At 43.8% G+C, this 18,954-nt stretch overlaps 6 protein-coding genes across 6 annotated transcripts; 3 read left to right on the plus strand and 3 right to left on the minus strand.

Moving 5' to 3' along the window:
• Positions 1 to 964: 964 nt before the first annotated feature.
• EAE98_004825 (uncharacterized protein) lies at positions 965 to 2,900 on the minus strand (the record flags this gene model as incomplete). The annotated part of the gene is made up of 5 exons (XM_038952446.1): positions 965 to 2,012; positions 2,060 to 2,144; positions 2,191 to 2,536; positions 2,591 to 2,621; positions 2,812 to 2,900. 5 exons carry the CDS (start codon positions 2,898 to 2,900, stop codon positions 965 to 967), a joined length of 1,599 nt encoding a protein of 532 aa, XP_038811096.1.
• Positions 2,901 to 5,822: 2,922 nt separating this feature from the next.
• EAE98_004826 (uncharacterized protein) lies at positions 5,823 to 6,671 on the minus strand (the record flags this gene model as incomplete). Its single annotated transcript, XM_038952447.1, has 1 exon — positions 5,823 to 6,671. The coding sequence occupies one exon, from the start codon at positions 6,669 to 6,671 to the stop codon at positions 5,823 to 5,825; it is 849 nt and encodes a 282-aa protein (XP_038811097.1).
• Positions 6,672 to 7,137: 466 nt separating this feature from the next.
• Positions 7,138 to 7,686, plus strand: EAE98_004827 (uncharacterized protein; the record flags this gene model as incomplete). The annotated part of the gene is made up of 1 exon (XM_038952448.1): positions 7,138 to 7,686. One exon carries the CDS (start codon positions 7,138 to 7,140, stop codon positions 7,684 to 7,686), a length of 549 nt encoding a protein of 182 aa, XP_038811098.1.
• Positions 7,687 to 8,309: 623 nt separating this feature from the next.
• On the minus strand, positions 8,310 to 9,533 carry EAE98_004828 (uncharacterized protein; the record flags this gene model as incomplete). Its single annotated transcript, XM_038952449.1, has 3 exons — positions 8,310 to 9,218; positions 9,275 to 9,418; positions 9,471 to 9,533. The coding sequence occupies 3 exons, from the start codon at positions 9,531 to 9,533 to the stop codon at positions 8,310 to 8,312; spliced, it is 1,116 nt and encodes a 371-aa protein (XP_038811099.1).
• A 3,417-nt stretch (positions 9,534 to 12,950) lies between these two features.
• EAE98_004829 (uncharacterized protein) lies at positions 12,951 to 14,713 on the plus strand (the record flags this gene model as incomplete). Its single annotated transcript, XM_038952450.1, has 4 exons — positions 12,951 to 13,334; positions 13,484 to 13,579; positions 13,629 to 14,276; positions 14,327 to 14,713. 4 exons carry the CDS (start codon positions 12,951 to 12,953, stop codon positions 14,711 to 14,713), a joined length of 1,515 nt encoding a protein of 504 aa, XP_038811100.1.
• Positions 14,714 to 16,007: 1,294 nt separating this feature from the next.
• EAE98_004830 (uncharacterized protein) lies at positions 16,008 to 18,838 on the plus strand (the record flags this gene model as incomplete). The annotated part of the gene is made up of 3 exons (XM_038952451.1): positions 16,008 to 17,733; positions 17,781 to 17,898; positions 17,947 to 18,838. 3 exons carry the CDS (start codon positions 16,008 to 16,010, stop codon positions 18,836 to 18,838), a joined length of 2,736 nt encoding a protein of 911 aa, XP_038811101.1.
• Between the last annotated feature and the right edge of the window lie 116 nt (positions 18,839 to 18,954).

An 18,954-nucleotide genomic window follows, 5' to 3' on the forward strand; every position in this document is an offset into this window, starting at 1 on the left:
GTAAGCACTTGATGTTTGGTCCAGTTTAGTTTTGTTTAGGTCATCTTATGTAGATGCTTAATATTTGCACTAAGTATGTATTGCACATGTTCATTTTCGTATTCACGTTGTTCTAGAGTCTGGTTTATAAATACTCGTTTCTTTTTTCCATATGTATCTCTCTTTTTTCTTTTTCTTTTTTTTCGTCGTTATTCTGTTTTGTTTGCTAGAGGGAGAGTAGACTGACTCCCTTTCTCGATTTTGAAATAGTATTATCTGATGGAAGTATGTTGGATAGACTATGTGGTCCGGCTTATTAGTATAATTTGCACCTTGGCATTTGATAAAGACTCTTTGCGGGAATCTTGCTAAATGGATTTTTTTTTCTTTCGGCGGACTTTGGAATGCTTGCTCAGATGTCGTTTTGGGGAATCGGATTTGGGGAATTGTTGATGGATATTGAATGTGTGATATTGATTCTTTTGTAGTCTGTGGAAGGTTAAGTCATTTTGTGTAATTAGATACTTCTCCTGATATTACAATCTTGTTCTTCAGTCATCTGTGTATCAAATTCGTCCCCCAAACCTGCACCTGTTCATAATACATACAACAGGATGGGTATTTTCAATGGTTTCATTGTAGCCGAAACAGAAAATACGAATGTATATACGATTCTATCTAACCACACGACGTTTAAATTTTAAATATTCAGTCTAAAAGTATCCCACGTTCCCCATTGCATGTTGTACTCGCAACCTCTCGGAAAATCTCAAGGCTCAAAATTGCACCATAACCCTCCTCACTCATATACATAAGAAAGTTCGCGTTACTCCCAACCTACCCCCCTCTTGTTTCCTAGACCGAGATTCCATCCGTTCCAACTCCTTGCTATTAATCATACTGTCCTCCCTAACCCTATTTTCACAAAACCGAGAATACCAAATATATATATGTCCAATAAGAGTTTGCACCAAAGAAACCAGGCTCAACATGCGTGTTGACCCAGCGAATCAGAAGAGGAAGATGGTGTTTCGAAATGACCCGCATGAGTACCCCGATCCATATTCTCTATCTCCGTAGTACGCTTATTTGCAATCTTGTTTTCCGCTTCGCAATCTTTTCTCTCCTCGTCCGTCAGTCCAGCTGTCGCGGAGTCAATTTTGCAAAAGGGAATCAGGATGCACAATGCGATGCTCGCGCATGTGACCTCGAACCAAAATACGGCTCTGTAACTTTCTCGCAAACTTCCGCTTTTGTTCTGCACGGCGTTTGCAATGATTTCAGAGACACCGAGGCATACCGCGATAGAGAATTGCATTATCGAGTTTATCAGGGCGCCTGCAAGACCCTGTTGAGACGAAGGTAAAGAAGTAGTGATGAAGATAGTGGTGACGTTGAATGTTATATCTATACCAAGAGTTGCAAAGGTCATTGCGGTGAATACCCATGCCCAGAATGTTGCATGTATGGGAGCGAGTGCGAATAGTAAAGGGGCGATGATCCAGCATATACCAGAGAAGATAATAAGAGCCGTGCCGGGAATGAGATGGAGTATGAAGCCGCCGAATGTACCGATAAGACATCCGCCAATAGCAAGTGGAATAAACCATGCAACCAGTTGCAGGTACGAAGCACCCAGTATATTGGTACAGTAGAATGTAGCATAAAGCAGGAAGACTCCTAGACTTCCGTATGTGAAGAATAAAGCGATGAATAGAGGTTTCATGTTCGGGACAGCAAAAAGCGAATATGGTAGGAGTGGCTGACTTGCAACATATCGTTCGACATACATCGCGATTGCGAAAAGAACTATCCCTGACACAAGTGTAACAATGATATATGAGGTCTTGAATCCGTGCGGCGCATGAGCGCTTTGCGTTATGGCGAAAACAAAAAGTATGAAACTGGCTGCTAGAAGCCCTGATCCAAGCCAATCCATCTGAAGGTCATCGCGCTTATCGTTTTCGGATGGAATGCAAAGCATTGCAGAAGCGACACTTAAGAAAGACAAAATAGCCCCCACCCAGAAGAACCTAAAACGAGTTAATCTAATCCATTAAATAGATATGATTGTACATACCATGCCCATTTAGCAAATTGGGCAGTCAGCCCAGCAAAGAAAATGCCAATGAAGAATCCAGCGGCCCCACATGCACCATATATACCTAAGAAGCGGTCAGATATGTATTGGTTTTATCAAGGGTTACTCACTGAAAACGAGATTCTTCCTTGGTCCTGGTCGATATGTTCGACCTAGTAGCATCATCCCGGATGGCATGAATGCAGCTGGGCCCAGCCCCTGCAAAGCCCGGCATATGTCAAGCATATATTGATCTTTCGAGAATCCAGCAATCAACGACCAGAGCGTGAGCCATGCGAGACCACCGATATAAACTCGTCTTCCACCGTATATATCTGCCAGTCTACCGAAGGGTAGCATTACGGATGAAACCATCAGAGAATAAGCTGTTGCTGGCCATGTTGATGAGGATAGTGGAATATTGAGATCTTTCATAAGGCTTGGAACAATGACGGCAAATCCGCTAACGAAATACTCCTGTACGAAAGGCGTAAGAACGTAACCATTTCTCACTATTTGATTTTGACATACCGAAAGAACTTGAGAAACACAAGTAGAAAATCTGAGACATCTCATACATCAGCGCTGAAAAGGGGCAGTTGGAGTCGAGACACTGTCTCCTTATCGGTGGGTTTTGACTCTTCAGGTCGTTTGAGAGGAAAACCATTTGAAAGATCGACATCACCAGAAAGATCCAAGTGGAACAGATGGAACACGGCAATTTTACAAGATAGAAGAGGAAGATGACGTACACAAATCCGATTTCAGTCCATACTGTCTTGAACTGAGGCGGTCTTTGGCGACCTAAGCGCTCGATATCAGATTTCGCTAAATTCGACATGAGAAATATACAAACAGATCACCGAGGAAAGTACGAGGAGACTATTCTAGGTACTTGTACTTTCACAGTAGGTAGGGATAAACAAATTTATTAGGACGAAGAGTCCAATCAGCGGTTAAGGCGCACACTCTTGCGCACTCTCGCAAATTGTTGGATGATGGTCCACATATTTCCAATATGCCGTTCAAGCACCCCTCCAAATCCCTCAGGATATTTGCATACTCGACCAGATGGCTGGTATCAAAGAATATCCATACAGCGGATGCAGCGCCTATTCCACACTTGTCGGCGAGACTTCCCCGATCCTTGCCAGCAGATAGTTCAGAAGACACGACCAATGATATGTTTGCACATGCTGTTATGTGCTTTGATGGAGTACTCGGTCATTCTAGACGCAAAAGGACTCAAACTTTAACTGCTGATTCTGACCATAGATAGACAAGATGGAGCAATGCTTGTTGTAATGAATATTTGGATGATTGGAAGAGATAATTCTGCTAAAGAAGATGATGGGGGAGTGGAGAAGGTCCACGAATAAGCACTAAGGGTTGACAATGGTTAGCTCAGCCGTTGCCATTTTTACCAGATGAACGAAGAACGCCAAATGATAGAAAAGCAGCAAGCTGGCGGTAGAAAAGGGTTAAACGCCCGTCGGCAGTTACTACCTATATGAGCTCATGAGTAAGCCGCTTAGCCAATCACCCTATCTCGAACTTATCTCGAACCCATCAACTCCATAAGCTAAGCCAGCGGACCTTGAAGTTTCATCTATAATACTTCCACCAACCTTCTCTTCCATTTCAATACAAATAATGAGGTTTTGAATGTCAACCCAAGGGAAAATACAATTCGAAGCCACGAGGGCATTATCGAGCCTGGCTATTGCCAGATCAGCATGCTATGGGAAGCTCGAGCCATTGAGAATTCCACGTATGGAGCATACTTGGTATTCCTCCGTGGCATCTCCGTATTTATGCAGAATCAGTTTCATACCAAGTGGCGCATAACAGCCTCTACTCTCAGCTATATTTGTTCGAGCCCGACACTCAAATGAGTGTGCATTCTCAAGGAGGAGGCAAAAGTTGGTACGCAAAAGCTTGCTTTTCAGAGTACTACGGTATCTGCTGCCCAAGCAAAGTAAGTGCCCGAATATATGCACCCGAAAAGATCGCTGGCATTCAGAAAGTGCCGTTATAGAGTGAAATATATCGAACAAGTATGTATGCTTGGGTACACGTGCTTTCACTCCCGAAATAGTTTCTGGAACACCTCGTGCGAAAGCATTACCTACATTGGACGGATCATTCGGCAGCGACTTGTTCGCCACGATATTTAACGGGGAAAAGTGGACCGAAGAATACCCATGACACGCACCTCTTGTTGTGGCGGTGAAATGAGCGTTTTCGGTCTCCGTCTGTTGCTTGACTAGACGACAAATAGCATGCCGAGATGCGTCAACGGTTATTTGAATCTCGAACCCACCCGATCTGTTCCACGCGATGCAAATCAGGCACTGCGGCTGAATTTCCAGGCTGCATGTACATCAACGCATAAAATAATGCTGCATCCAGAAACTCTGTGCTGTTCTTCCCTTGGCATCCGACCTCTTTAATTTGATTTCACTTGAGAATACACTTCTCAGCCGCCTCATCCGCTTCACCCCTTCCATAGTACCATTCTTGAGCCTGGACTTAATCCTTCAACTCGTTTTCAAATCCTGTACACCTTTTCCCCACTATTCTGAGACCTCGCCTCAGTACAGAACTCGTCTTGTAACACTAGGTCGTGTGACCCCTTGAAAGTTTCTTGGTGTTCCCATATTCCCTATCATGTGTTCAATGGTTGCGTTTTCTCCATAATAGTAAAGAGACGACAGAATCCTCGAGTGAACGTTCTTCTCAAGCACGAAGAACACAGAGACGATGGCAAGGCCATACTCCAGTTATTCAAGGCCATACTCCAGTTATTCAAGGCCATACTCCAGTTATTCTAGTGTGTCGAGGTTGTCATCGTAACATCTCTCTCCTAGCAAGTAGTTAAGCTGAGTTGCCAATAAGGGTAGTCACAAATGAGACAAATGGTAGACTACATCTCTACCTCCATCTCACCCATTCTTATCATTTGATGTCTCTGTGCTATTAGAGTGAGATACCAGGCTCACTTCAACTTCTTGGGGCCCTTTAATTCAATCTTCTATATATCCTAGAGTCATGCTAGGTGCATTATTGTCATACTTACCGCCTGTAGACAAGATATATTGCGCTATAAACAGCCGAACGGGAAGCAGGGTAAGCAGAAATGATTTATCTCAGCACAATTTAAGAGTTCTGGATTTACCAGAGCTGCAGGATTTATTTGAAATAAAGGTGCTTTTTCGTATGTACCAGAGACGGAACCAGAGACGGAAACCGATGTAGCTATCTTGCTCTTATTGAGGGCCATCGTCCGGCTAACTTCACAAACTAATCTTAAACCCAAATTTAGAAACTCTTTCTAGACGTCTCCAGAGCCAAGTAGCCAACAATAAAAGAAAAAATTGGATATTCAGAAGGATTCTTTGCTCGTGATCTTTCCTCGACGAAATTAGCTTACGCTGAAGTCTAGATGGCGTCAATCCACAAATCTCTACCCACAATTTGAATTCTAATCAGACTCTATATTCCAGATGAGTACAATATACCAAACGGATATCAAGTATCTCTTTAATCAATCCCCATGATTGGACAATTCTTCGATTCATTTTCAGAAGATGCAGAAGCACAAATTTGCTGATTTCCTGGGATAAACAATCTGGTTATAAAACACCGGAGGCACGTACGTATATTTGAAACCCCAGCACAAGCATACTCAACATGCCCATCCCAAAACCCATCTCTCTCTACTCTACTTCATCCACCAGTCCCCCCCCCCCCCCCCCAATCTCTACGTATACAAATCCAAATCAATCTCATGATCCATCTCCTCCCCCTGTGTCTCCGTCTGCGTATCCATGCCCACAAACCCCACATTAACATTCTTGACCTCCTTCTCCACAACCTGCTCCACCTTCATCAAAACATACCAATACCCCTCTTTCATATGCTCCTCACATCTCGCATTGCGACTCAAAATCATCACATCCTGTTTCCTCTCCACCCCATCCTCGTCACCCAACGCTCCAGCCTTACTTAACACATCCGCCTCGCTGCCCTCGGAAAATACCCCTTCGACTTCATCGCGCGGCTCGTACGCGAGAAAATATCGATGCACTTCTGTGCATGTGGTGAGGGAAAGGTGCGAAAATCGGTAATAGGTCGTGCACGCTGGGAGTTTAGTCACGGGCGGAGGGAAATACATGATAGTGAGGGAGTCGACGAGGAAAGTGTAGAAGCGTTGGAGATCGGGAGGGAAAGAGGATGAGAGAGGGAGTGGTTTGCGGCAGCAGAAATACGGCTGCCTGGGTAGGGAGGGGATGATCGTGGTAGAGGAGGGAGCGGCGGTGCGGGTGTTGGGTGGGGGGGAGGGTTTTTTGTAGGCGCCTGCTGAGGGGGGTTTGGGGGTAGATCGGGGTGTGTGTTTGGGTGTTCCTTTGGGGGTGCCTTTGGGAGTGCTTTTTTGGGGTTGTTGTTTTGAAGGTCCTTTTGAGAGAGGCTTGGTGATTTTAGATGGTTTGAGGGTTGCTTTGGTGGGTTTTAAAATGTCGACGTCGACGTCGGCGATGTCTTCTTCGGCTTCTTTACTAGGTTTGTATGTATCATCTCGATCACCTTTTTTCTGGCCCGCTCGTGGCATTTTTGCTTCTGATTGCTTATTTCTGGGTTTGACTATCGTTGTATAAGGAGGAAAAGTAGATGATTTATTCGAAGATTAAAAAGACCGAAGAATAGTATTAAATTCGTTATTCTTTGTTGTGCTAAAACCTCCCCTAAGACGCATTTCGATTCTCTTTGTTTGTGTAGTCGTTAGTACTTGAAGTTTCCACATTAATGTCTCATGCTGATTCCTTTGTTCTGAAAACCAAACTGATTCAGAACAACGCCGATAAAATCTCATAAAGCTAAGTCATTTCTTTATGTATGGATGAAATTTCAAGCCTCTCCAATCGGATAAAGAAACATTTTGCCGGGATAACAACACTGTAAAATTCGGATTAATTACCAGGCCCTTAAAATTCGTACATAATACAATACTCCAACTGTACACAAGTAGCAAAAGGATATCCCTATACAAATTCTCAATCCTTACAAGCATCCCCAAAATGCCTTGGCCCAATTCCCTTTCCCAACGCCCCCCTATCTCCACTCCAAGCGAGGGCACCAAAAACACCACCTCACCACCCTCCAAACCCCAACCCAAAATCGACGAGAAAGCAGACCACAAATCTTCTCCTACACCAGTATCCCCTATTGTAGTCCCTACAAGTACCCAATCCACTCCACCCCAACACCTCACCGCAGAAGCCCTCCTCGCACTAACCTCCCAACCTCTCCGTCACGGCGGAGCCTGGAGTTCTGCACCCCCCGCGCCACGCGCCCGATTTCTCCCGCGAGCCACCGAAAAAATCTACACCCTCAGCAACGGAGCCGTCTACCCCAAAACTGTCCGCCAACTAGCTGACGCCAAACGCTGGATATCGAGGCGCAAAAATAGGGAAAACTTCAGGAGAATTGAAGCAAAGGAAGAGCATCTGGCGCAGCAGAGAGAAAGAGAGCGATGGTTTGTGCCGGCGAAGAAAATTGAGTATTATGACGAGGAGGGTACAGTGAGCTGGGGTGCTTGGGAGAAGAAAAAATGGGCTCGAAATTGAATTAAAGTCCGGGGCAGATCTAGATATAGATTTTCTTTTCGAGCAGCGAGTAGAAATTGAATAAAGACGAACGAGATTGTAAATTTCCTTACATGTCGTATTCGCAACATATTCTTCTTTAATACCTTTTCTGATTCAGAGACTGGTCTCGTTGAAGAATTCTTAGTTTTTGAAATTCAATATACAATTTGACATCGTAATCTTACATAAATTTGACATTCCAGATGGAACAAATGATTGAGTGACTATACGTGAAGTGATACAAATATCAAGAAACTTTTGATTTAACAAATTGCAATCTGAGCCGGTACAAATACTGTTGTTGTTGTGTATGCCATGTATACATTCGTGGAGACCCGAACCACAGTCATGAAAAGTGAAAATATCAGTAAGTTTCGCTTGATAACATTTCCGATAGTTTGTGAGAATCTGGTTACATTGAATGAAAACAATGGAATGGGATTGGAAAGATTGGGAAGGAAAGGAGCGTTAGAGAGCAATCAACATCCTCGATGTAGACATTACATTATCCCCTATGCCAAAACATTATGTCTCTATAACTACACCCTTCTCTTGAAGTTCTGAAAATGATATCGCTTTCCAATGGTATACCCAACAACTTTTTAGTCAATTCCAAAGAATGCACTATCAAATTGACCATGCTCCATTTCGCCTATTTCTCCTCCAACATTTCCATCGTCATCATTCCCAAAGAATAAATCATCAAATACACTTTCGTCGGCTCCGACCATATTGTCGAGATTTGAGTCCATGTCCATTTTATTATTATTGTTATTATTGTTGTCATTCGTATCATTGCCAGCAGCCATGTTCAGGATATCATCCATCATATCTCCTTTAGCAGTGGTCGTGGTGATGTTTGCGCTATTATGATTATTATTGTTATTATTATTAGAAGAAGCCTCGTTAGAAGGTTGTAAATCGTTCATGTTGAAATCTTGAGGATTGCTCCCAAACGTTGAGAGGTCGAACTCGGTATTTTGTGTGTGGTTATTATCTTGACTTTGAGTATTGGTGGCTGTGTCCAGCATTGAAAAATCCATGCTGTCGAAGTTGAGAGCTGCGGAATCTACATTGGTAGCGCTGTCTGGATTATCGAAAAGGGAATCGATTGAAGAATCTTGTCCGCCTCCTGTGGCTGTTGTAGGGGCGTCTGTAGAAGCAGGAAGCGTAGTGTTTATTCCAAGGCCAATTGGTTGGGATTTGTTGTCGTTTGTACTGGGTGGAGATAAGATCGTAGGCTCTTTCATCTCTTCCTCATCTCTAGTTTCTTTCGCCATTTCATTTTTGATTGGGGTTTCCTCTTCCTTCGCAATTGTTGGCATGGAATTGTTGTCTTGGATCGTCTCTTGCTTTATTGCCGAAGGTGTGTCTTCGTATGGGATATGCGGAGGTGGTGTGGGCTCATGTGCGACGGGGATCTCTATGTTTTGAGCAGGCGGGTTCTCTGCCGCCATTCGTTTCGATCGCAATTCCTCTAAATCTCGACCCAAAACAGATTTTGCTCGTATCTGTATTCTCAGGTCAATGCTGCGCAACTAAAGATTCAAGCAGTCAGTCTACTTACAATCTCAGCTTCAAGATCGTCCAAAGCTCGGTGGAAATTGTCGGTTATAGATGGAATCGTCGAGTGTAGTCTTATGGCGGAAATGGCCATAGATTTCCCTCCCTCTATACCTGTAGCGCGAAGAGCTTTGCCAGTCTCTATAAGCTGATAAATGTGTTAGATTATGAGTTAATGATCGAATTCCCAGAGCACATACAATCGCATTGATCTGGATTTGCAGAATCTCCAAAGGAGTTTTGGGTTGTTGTGCTTGAGCCATGGTCAAAAGGGAGTTGGTGTGCTAGCAGCTGGTGTGAAGGTTGGTAGAAGAGTTTTCTGAGAACAAGATTGAATCTATTGTAGAGGAGAGAAGAGCCAACCTTCCTGTCTAGAAAGGATATCTGTATGGTGAATATTGGTAGACTTTTAGGTTTCCACTGTTGGTTTCATCATAGTACAGATGAAAGTCATTGGAGGCTCGGCGAACATTGTTCCGATGATCCCCACTTTAAATATCACTGTACCAAGCTTACATAAGTCTCACAAGGCTCATTCTGAGCTTTGCACGGTTTACTAATAATTGATGCTCAATCAAAGCTTTTTGTCATATCCCCTTGTTCCTGTAGTTCGGCAGGTACGGGCCTGTGTAGAGAATAGTCAGGATCAAAATCAAAATCAAAATTCAGCATATGCCAATCAGCCAGCCTATCTACATACGCATACACAACTAATTCAAAATACAGTTGAGTCATGTCTTTCCTTGATACAATTTCGATGCCTCACCGCATGCAAAGACGTTCAAGAGGCTTGTGCAAAGCTACCAACCAGGAGTGATCTTCAAAGTAAGATGGTAAAACTGGAGGGGTAATGTAGCAAAAGGAATGGTGAATGAGTAGGTATGATGTAAAGATTTATTGCCCTCAGACCTTGATGTTGCGATAGAAATGTGTTCACTCAATGCAGGTGATAGATATCTCGCTGTTGGTTTCATGTTGGGATAACGTGGAGCTATTGACGAATGAGTTGCTAACACACCCATGTTGACCTTTTCAATGCTTTTGAGGCACAAATGAGGCGTAAAATCACACCTCCCTGATAAGCAAAGCAATTTCACCCTAAAATATTACCCATCACCCAGTGGAAGCAAAGGATAGAAGGAGGTTCGATGGTATCCCGCTCCATAGGAAGTGGCCGAGACGAATCCAAAAATATTCTTGAATCAAGGTGTACAGTGCCTGATGAACCTGATAGCAACCTTTAGGAGAACTTCCATAATTGCTTCATACCTAAGATGCTTATTAGTTGGTTACTCGAATCTGTTAGATGATCCCCTTAATAACACAACTTCTTATCCGTCATTAGCTTGTCGGAACTATCAAGAAAATGGGTTATCCGTCGAAACTAGAGCTGTCGGGACGTAAACTTTGATTAAACCCCTCTGATGAGATTGCAAGATAAGCTTCGATTCCATGTCTGTGTGTGGTGCTCACTGCACTGCTCAATGCTCATGCCTGGGGCCGCACGGAAGTTTAACTTCAAGAAAGATGGGATGATCTGTCCACAAGACGTTGACTAATACCTTGTACTATCGTATCGATGGAGTAATTTGCCAATCGGCATCCCTTGATATTCCTTCCCGTCGGTATAGCATCATCTACTTCCTTAAAGTAACTTTCTCGGACCGCTCCAGCGGGCAGCATTTGAATAGAGTAATGATTCCGTTCCGTGCGTGCTGTGCTGTGCAACGGGGGGTCTTGTTGGTAGTTTACATACAGACAAGACAGTTCATGCACAGTATCCTGACTGTAGGTGGTGGCCAATGAAGATTGAATTGAACCCAGGTAGGGTAGGTAGGAGACAGGTATCTGACGACCAATCAAAAGATTCTCGTGAGTTGATTTGAGGAAGCAGTCGAATGAAGTAATTTGGGAAAGAATCAAGATTTTGGGCAAAGGATATAGAAGAAGCCAAGATATTTAGAGAAAGATATATTGAGGAAGTGAATCTATATCCTGTAGGTAGCTGACTGTATGTTTATGATAGATGTCCTCACGGAATTGAGTTCATATCTTACCTAGTAGCTAGCTAGGGTAGGTAGGTATACTCTGTAGTTTACCAATTGATTGTGAATGACATGTCCCTACTCCGTACAGTCCTGAATCTGAGCTGTTCATAGTAATCATCACATGTTCAACCAAAATAAACAGCCAGTATACAAATAAACAGCAAGTATATTACTTATTGATATGTATCTAACTTACATACTTCAATGGAATCTTGATAGAACTTCAAGCCAATGAATCTTGCGCAGCTGGAGTGCTCAATGATACCCATGAGAAGAAATCATGGACGATAATGTCCCATCCAATACACGAGCAGATATCTTCCCCATCCCACCCCACCACATATAATATCCGGAAATAATGAATATCTGAAGGCGAACCTCTTAATTGAATCAATTGAATTTATCCCAAAGAGTTCACTTGCATTGAGAGGAAGGAATCGCCGTACATAAGCGAAAGAAGCAGACGGAAATTAGCAGTTGAGCAGTCAATCACATCACCTGCAGGACCTAGTAGGTATGGGATGTCCTCATGTGTATTGAGGGAGAGAGAGAATATAAAAATCTGTTGGCTTGGTGAACCCAAAGGAATGGTAGTAGGTAGGCAGTGCGTAGAAAGAAAGGACGTACATGAATATGGATGAACCCGATTGTCGTTGTTAGTTGATATATAAACAGAATATACACATACACATACACAGTCTCACAGTACAATTCAAACGAGTGAATCGATGATAATCCATAACCTCAGGTACCTACATACCATCCCCTAGTAATATTCAATCTTTTTGGCTTACCCGGACCCTATCTGGTACCTAGTAGCCTTGTCTCGAGCTTGTCTCTTGATTAGCGTAGAAACTAACAGAAAGAAAGAAGAGCTACAACCTACCGTTTTTACCAGAAAAAGGACCCTCCTTCATTCAACTTGCAGTAAAAGTAATTTGCGCCAAACTTCTACTTTCACCTCCCCCCCCCCCGCCCCAGTTTCTCTTCGTTCAACATCTTTTTTCCTACTGTGTGCAAGAAAAATCATTTGCAGCGTCGTCTCTTTCCATCTCTCTTTTTCAATCTACTGTCAATACAAGGGCGTTTGGATCTTCGAGTGGTGTTTGTCTCCTCTCTATTCCTCTCGTCTTTTTTTCACGGTCGTGATTGATTAATCTCTTTCATATTCATACATCTCCAATCTATCATCATCGTCTCATCCTCTCTATTTCTCACTCGGTCTTCTGGCATTTGGTCGCAGAAAACCCCTCCTTTATCGATCTCTTACTCTCTGCTACTTCTGCATCATCCTAAGCTTCATCTTGAACTTCCTCTGTTCACTTTGAATTCCAAAGTTCAATTATTCCTTCACACAACAAGTGATTAACAACTTGTTGCTTATTTAACTTTCTCATCGATCTATTTCGCAAGTCATTTATCGAATTTTCGAGTCTCACGCGCTTCTTATCGTTCAAGTTACACAAGAACGTAAATCAGCGCACCTTCGCAACTCAACTTTTTTCGTTGTATCTTCGATCTCTTTTCGATCCTCTCCAGGCAATTTCCTACTTCCGATTTCTAAGTCTATCTACTTCCGAGCAAGTTTTTCAAAGAAACCACTTCAAGAACCATCTTTGATCATATATTACAATGGCAGACAACGGTGCTCCAGGCAGTGCTCAGCTCCCACCACCACCGCAGACTTCTGCTGGTGCGCCAGGCTATGAGAATGGCCACAACAGCCAGGGCAATCCTTCGCATATGCCACCGCCACCACTTCCACCAGTTATTATTCCGCAAAACACAAATCCAATCCCAACTGCTATTACATCTCCTATGGGCGAGAATGGTGGGGTAATGTCGCCAGACAGCGCCGGTGGATTTGTTCGCCGAGCTGCACCGGAACCAAACAAGCGCGCATTATATGTTGGAGGTCTTGACCCAAGAGTCACTGAAGAAATACTCCGTCAAATTTTTGAGACAACTGGCCATGTTCAAAATGTCAAAATCATTCCTGACAAGAATGTAGGTGCTGTCAGTATCAATCTTTTTCATTGCCGTCATATCCCAAAGCTTTGAGCCTTAGGAGCCTACGAAACTTCCTAATAGGGTTTAACAGTTTCAACTCTTTGCTTTTCCATACATTTTCACTTGACTATAACATCATGCTAATCGAGGTTCAGTCAAAGGGATTCAACTATGGTTTCGTCGAATATGATGATCCCGGAGCAGCTGAGAGAGCCATGCAAACTTTGAATGGAAGACGTGTCCACCAGGCTGTAAGTGTCGCTCTATGGGTCTTTCAAGCAGCAGACTAATCTCATACAGGAAATTCGAGTGAACTGGGCTTACCAATCGAACACATCAAACAAGGAAGATACATCAAACCACTTCCACATCTTTGTTGGAGACCTCTCAAACGAAGTGAATGACGAGGTTCTATTACAGGCTTTCTCTGCCTTTGGATCTGTGTCCGAGGCACGTGTTATGTGGGATATGAAGACAGGAAGATCCAGGGGCTATGGCTTTGCTGCTTTCCGTGAACGTCAGGATGCTGAGAAGGCACTAAGCTCTATGGACGGTGAATGGCTGGGCTCCCGAGCTATTCGTTGCAACTGGGCCAACCAGAAGGGCCAGCCATCTATCTCGCAGCAACAAGCCATGTCTGCCATGGGCATGACTCCTACCACGCCTTTTGGTCATCATCACTTCCCAACCCATGGTGTTCAGAGCTATGATATGATTGTTCAACAAACTCCTCAATGGCAAACCACTTGCTATGTCGGAAACTTGACACCATACACAACACAGCAGGATCTTGTCCCATTGTTCCAGAATTTTGGATATGTTGTCGAGACTCGTTTCCAAGCCGATCGAGGCTTTGCTTTTGTAAAGATGGACTCTCATGAGAATGCCGCACTCGCCATTTGTCAATTGAGTGGATACAATGTCAATGGTCGTCCTCTCAAGTGTAGTGTAAGTTTGATTTTTCCCTTCATATCTCTTCTATGCTAACGATTCTCCAGTGGGGTAAGGATAAAGCACCCACCTCAGCAGGCTTCGATGGCTCTCAGCAAAGCTACAGCCCTCAAGCTGGACCAACTCCTGGTGGATTCCCAGGTACACCCAACGCTTATTTCCCACAATACGGTGGAATGCCTCCGCAAGCTGGACCTCAATCAGCTGGACCCATGGCTAATCAGCAGTCCCCAGGCCAATTCGCTGGTCAACAAGGAGGATACGGCGGCCCTCCAGCTCAATCTCCAGCACAATACAGCAACCAACCCATGGGATATGGTGGCCCTGCCAGTGCTGGAGGATATGGTCGTGGTGCTCAACCAACACCAACCGCGCAGTGGAGTGCTCCCGCTACGCAAAGTTACGGAAACGGCTTTGGTGGTTACCAAGGCTAATTTTCTATACGGCCGCACGCATTTATGACCTCTTTTGGAGCAACTATTTTCAGGTGTATTTTGCTTTGTCAAGTTCTTATGGTCTTATGGGGAGCCGGGATATTAAATTTTGGTGGCATAATCTCATTTCCGCATCTGTGCTTTGGTCTCTTATTTGACGGCTAGGCCGAGCAGCGTTGAAGTTGCATAGGGCGCTCTATTTCAAGATAATTTTCTTTCCATCCGTCGTAGTTTTCCTATGTTCCTTAGTGTTGGAAAGGTGATTGTTACGTCCATCAAAAAAGTTGTTTTCTTCTCTTCTAGGTTATCTTTGCCTTTGGATTATTTCTCTGCATTTGATTTATGGTCTCTCGTTCTTCGCCTTTTCTCCTCATGAGTCCACGAATCTACTATAGCGACTACCCCGTTTATATTGTGCCATGACACTTCTTCTTTTTGGTCAACATTGTCATTATCGATATGGCTGGCTGTTACATAAAATATGTTATACGAAAGATTGTAATGAAAATGATAGGATTGACCTAAGATTTTTCGGCAGAATCGAAGGATTTGGTTGGCAGGTAGGAAGCCAAAATGGGATGAGGGCACTGTAGAGTTAGAATCATTCACAGCTACCCATAAAAACTAATGCTGTCAAACATCAACAATGAAAACTACAGATTCTCTCTACTCTATATTTATGATAGTGAAATAGGAATCGATCGCTTTGTGACTCGATAGATGAATCAATAGATCAGTGAAAATGCCTCACTCAAGGTTGGAATGATCCACCAGGGGGGGAGGGGTATCATGGTATCTGGGTCTTGTGAGGCTGAGATTTGAAAACGTTGTATGAGAAAGTTCACATGGTTAGGTTAGATATGATGGCCAAGCAAACTACCTACCTAGTAGGCACTAATAACTAAATATTAGATGAGGAGATGAACTAACGGCATTCCTAGCTGCTAGAGGTCTTAGCCCACTGAATGGTTCCTGGCTGATATAAGCTTGAGATCAATTGATATGCTATTAAACTCAATAAACTATCAAATGGATGGATGTACACACAATTAGGTTTGGTAATTGCCCCACAAAATTTCCTTACATAAATCAATGTGGGGTAACCTAAATTGATTGATTTGATACGACGCGGTCCTTCCCAACGCGGCTTCCCGTGACGCGAGGAAATGACAAAACAATTTTCAATTGTTCAATTCGTCACTTACCTAGTACTGTACTCTATTCACTTACCTACAACAGGAAGAGGTGAAACTAACTGCATTGCTAACAATTCGCACTTTCCCCAAACGATTTTATGCCATTTGGCCGTACCATTCCTCCAGCACTTTCTTCACTCACTAGAAGTCTTTTCGCGCAACGCTGGAGAGCGCATCCTCATTCAACATTCTACAACACCAATGCACCAACTCGAGGAGCTTCATACTCTTCTATCGCAAACGCGATGTTAAAAAGAGCGGTCAAAGCTAAGGCTACAGAGCCTTCACATTCGAATGCGAAAAACGATGCAAAAAAGATAGCAATTACGCCAAATAATTTGACACGAAATGGAAATATTCAAGAATCATTAAAAGCCAAACCTTCGCAGGCAATTGGCGGATTTATACAGCCCCTAAGGCCAGCTTCAGCAAATGGGAAGTTGTTGCCTAAGGAGAGTCAATCGACCGTTATATCAAGTGTCGGCAGCTCTCGTATGAGTTCGTTATTCAGCGGGGATGACGCATTCAAAGATACCCAGAATAGCAGCTTTGATCTTCTGGAAGACTTTGCGGACGAATTCAGCGAGGACGATGCCATAGATTTCGATTACAGTTATACTTTGCCTACACAACCTTTGTCTACCAATGCTTCCATAGCAGCGCCCCCAAAGCCTACCTTTCCAACACTACCTTCGTCCCGATTCGGCGAACGATTCAATGCACAACGTGTGCCAAGTAGTAGCGCGCAGACTTGGTCGTCCTCTCCACCTGCACATAAAGTAACGCCACCTGGAGCTCTAAAACGAAGAGAGCGAGAGCGAGAGCAATTGGCGGCAAAGTCTGCCATAGTCGTTGAAGATGACGAGGCACCAAAATCGAAACGACGTACATTACCATGGCTGCAGCAGAAGTCAGAACAAGATGAGGTATCGCTTAAACAAGAGCAAGCCGAAGAGTCAAGCTCCGAAGGGATTGGCTCATCTGTTGCCCCAGTTTGTTTCAAATGTAAAAAGACGGGTCATTATGTCAACGAGTGCCCTACCAATGGGAAGGGAAAGCCAAGCGAGTGGGATTTTAGCCCTCTACCTCATGACAAGAAAGATAAGCATTTGCCATGGAACACAACCGCAAGTAAGGTTGCAGAGGAGAGGAGGGCGGTCAAGGAGATGCGAAAGAGAAAAATCGACAAGGCTGAAAAGGCTGCAGCGGAGTCCCATGGGCGCACTAAGACTGCTAAACTGGCCCCGATTCAGTTAACTGACGAGCAAAATCGGGTCAAGGACCTTGTTGTGGATCAGGGCAAAAGTGTCTTTTTTACTGGATCTGCAGGTACTGGAAAATCCGTTTTGATGAGATCAATCATTGCTGCGTTGAAAAAGAAATATGTCCGCGAGGGTGACCGAGTTGCTGTCACAGCTTCTACAGGCTTAGCTGCCTGTAATATTGGGGGCGTGACACTGCACAGTTTTGGAGGTATTGGACTGGGTAAGGAGGATGTACCTACGCTTATAAAGAAAATAAAGAAAAACAACAAAGCTAAGCTTCGATGGACAAGAACTAAGGTTTTAATCATTGATGAGATTTCTATGGTCGATGGCGATTTGTTCGATAAATTAGAGGAGATTGCCAGAGGAATGCGTAACAATGGTCGACCGTTTGGAGGTATACAACTTGTGATCACCGGAGATTTCTTCCAACTACCTCCCGTTCCAGATTACAACCAAAAAAGTCGAGGTGTCAAATTCGCATTTGACGCTGCTACTTGGGGAACTGCAATTCATCATACAATTGGTCTAACAGAAGTATTTCGTCAGAAGGATCCTGGTAAGTTGGATCCATTATATCTATTCACTTAGGCTAACACTTTATAGTGTTTGCAAATATGTTAAACGAGATGCGGCTGGGGAAGGTCTCTCAAGACACTATAAAAGCTTTCGTTGAGATGAAACGCGCTATAAATTATGAAGACGACTTGACAGCTACAGAATTGTGCGTATAGGTGCATTGTCAACCCTTTTCATTACTAACTGTTGTTAGATTCCCAACCCGAAATGAGGTCGAGAATTCGAATACATTTAGACTGAGAAACCTACACGGCAAGGCATACAGGTTTGAGGCTGTCGACTCTGGGTCAATTACCGATGAAGGGATGAGGGAAAAACTTCTTTCCAACATGATGGCTCCTAAATCGATTGAATTGAAGAAGGGAGCTCAAGTCATGCTAATCAAAAACATGGATGATGGGCTGGTAAACGGATCACTTGGAAAAGTTGTTGCTTTTATGAGTGAAAAGTCGTTCGAGATCTACGATGCCAACCCAGATATACTCAACGAAAAAGAACTTTCCGATGCCGAAGAAGAAAACCACCGCCAATCAGATCTCGCAAGGTTCAAACAGACTAACAAGGAGCTACCTATTACTGGCGTCTCCAATCATGGAAGACTGTTTCCATTGGTGCGATTTTCCATTCCAGATGGAACTGTAAGAGACCTTCTTGTTCAGCCAGAGGATTGGAAGATTGAACTTCCTAACGGAGAGGTCCAGGCGCAGCGCAGCCAACTTCCTCTTATTCTTGCCTGGGCACTTTCCATTCACAAAGCACAAGGGCAAACCCTGGAGCGTGTCAAGATTGACTTGAAAAGAGTGTTCGAGAACGGCCAAGCTTATGTTGCGTTGAGTCGGGCAACAAGTCAAGCTGGCTTGGAGGTTCAGAATTTCGATCCAAAGAAAGTTATGGCCCACCCAAGGGTTGCAGAATTTTACAACAGCTTGTATAGCGTCAACAAAGCTTTGGCACACCCAAGAGTTGCGAAAGCAGATCCACCAAAGATACCAACGAAACCCATCAAGCCATTGCAAGACGATAATTTCTTCGACGAGGACGAGGAAGAGATGGCACGCCAATTCAGAAGTGGCGGGCATCTATGAGAATCATGCCGGTAGATTTTAAGGTGTTGCAGGAGTCACTGGAATTTGCTTAGATTTGCTCGATTGGGCTGTAAAGGTTATATGGTAGGCGATCTATGAATAGGTATTGAACCCGC

This window comes from Botrytis deweyae, assembly GCF_014898535.1.
Source record: "Botrytis deweyae strain B1 chromosome Unknown BDEW_009, whole genome shotgun sequence".
Taxonomy (NCBI): Eukaryota; Fungi; Ascomycota; class Leotiomycetes; order Helotiales; family Sclerotiniaceae; genus Botrytis; species Botrytis deweyae.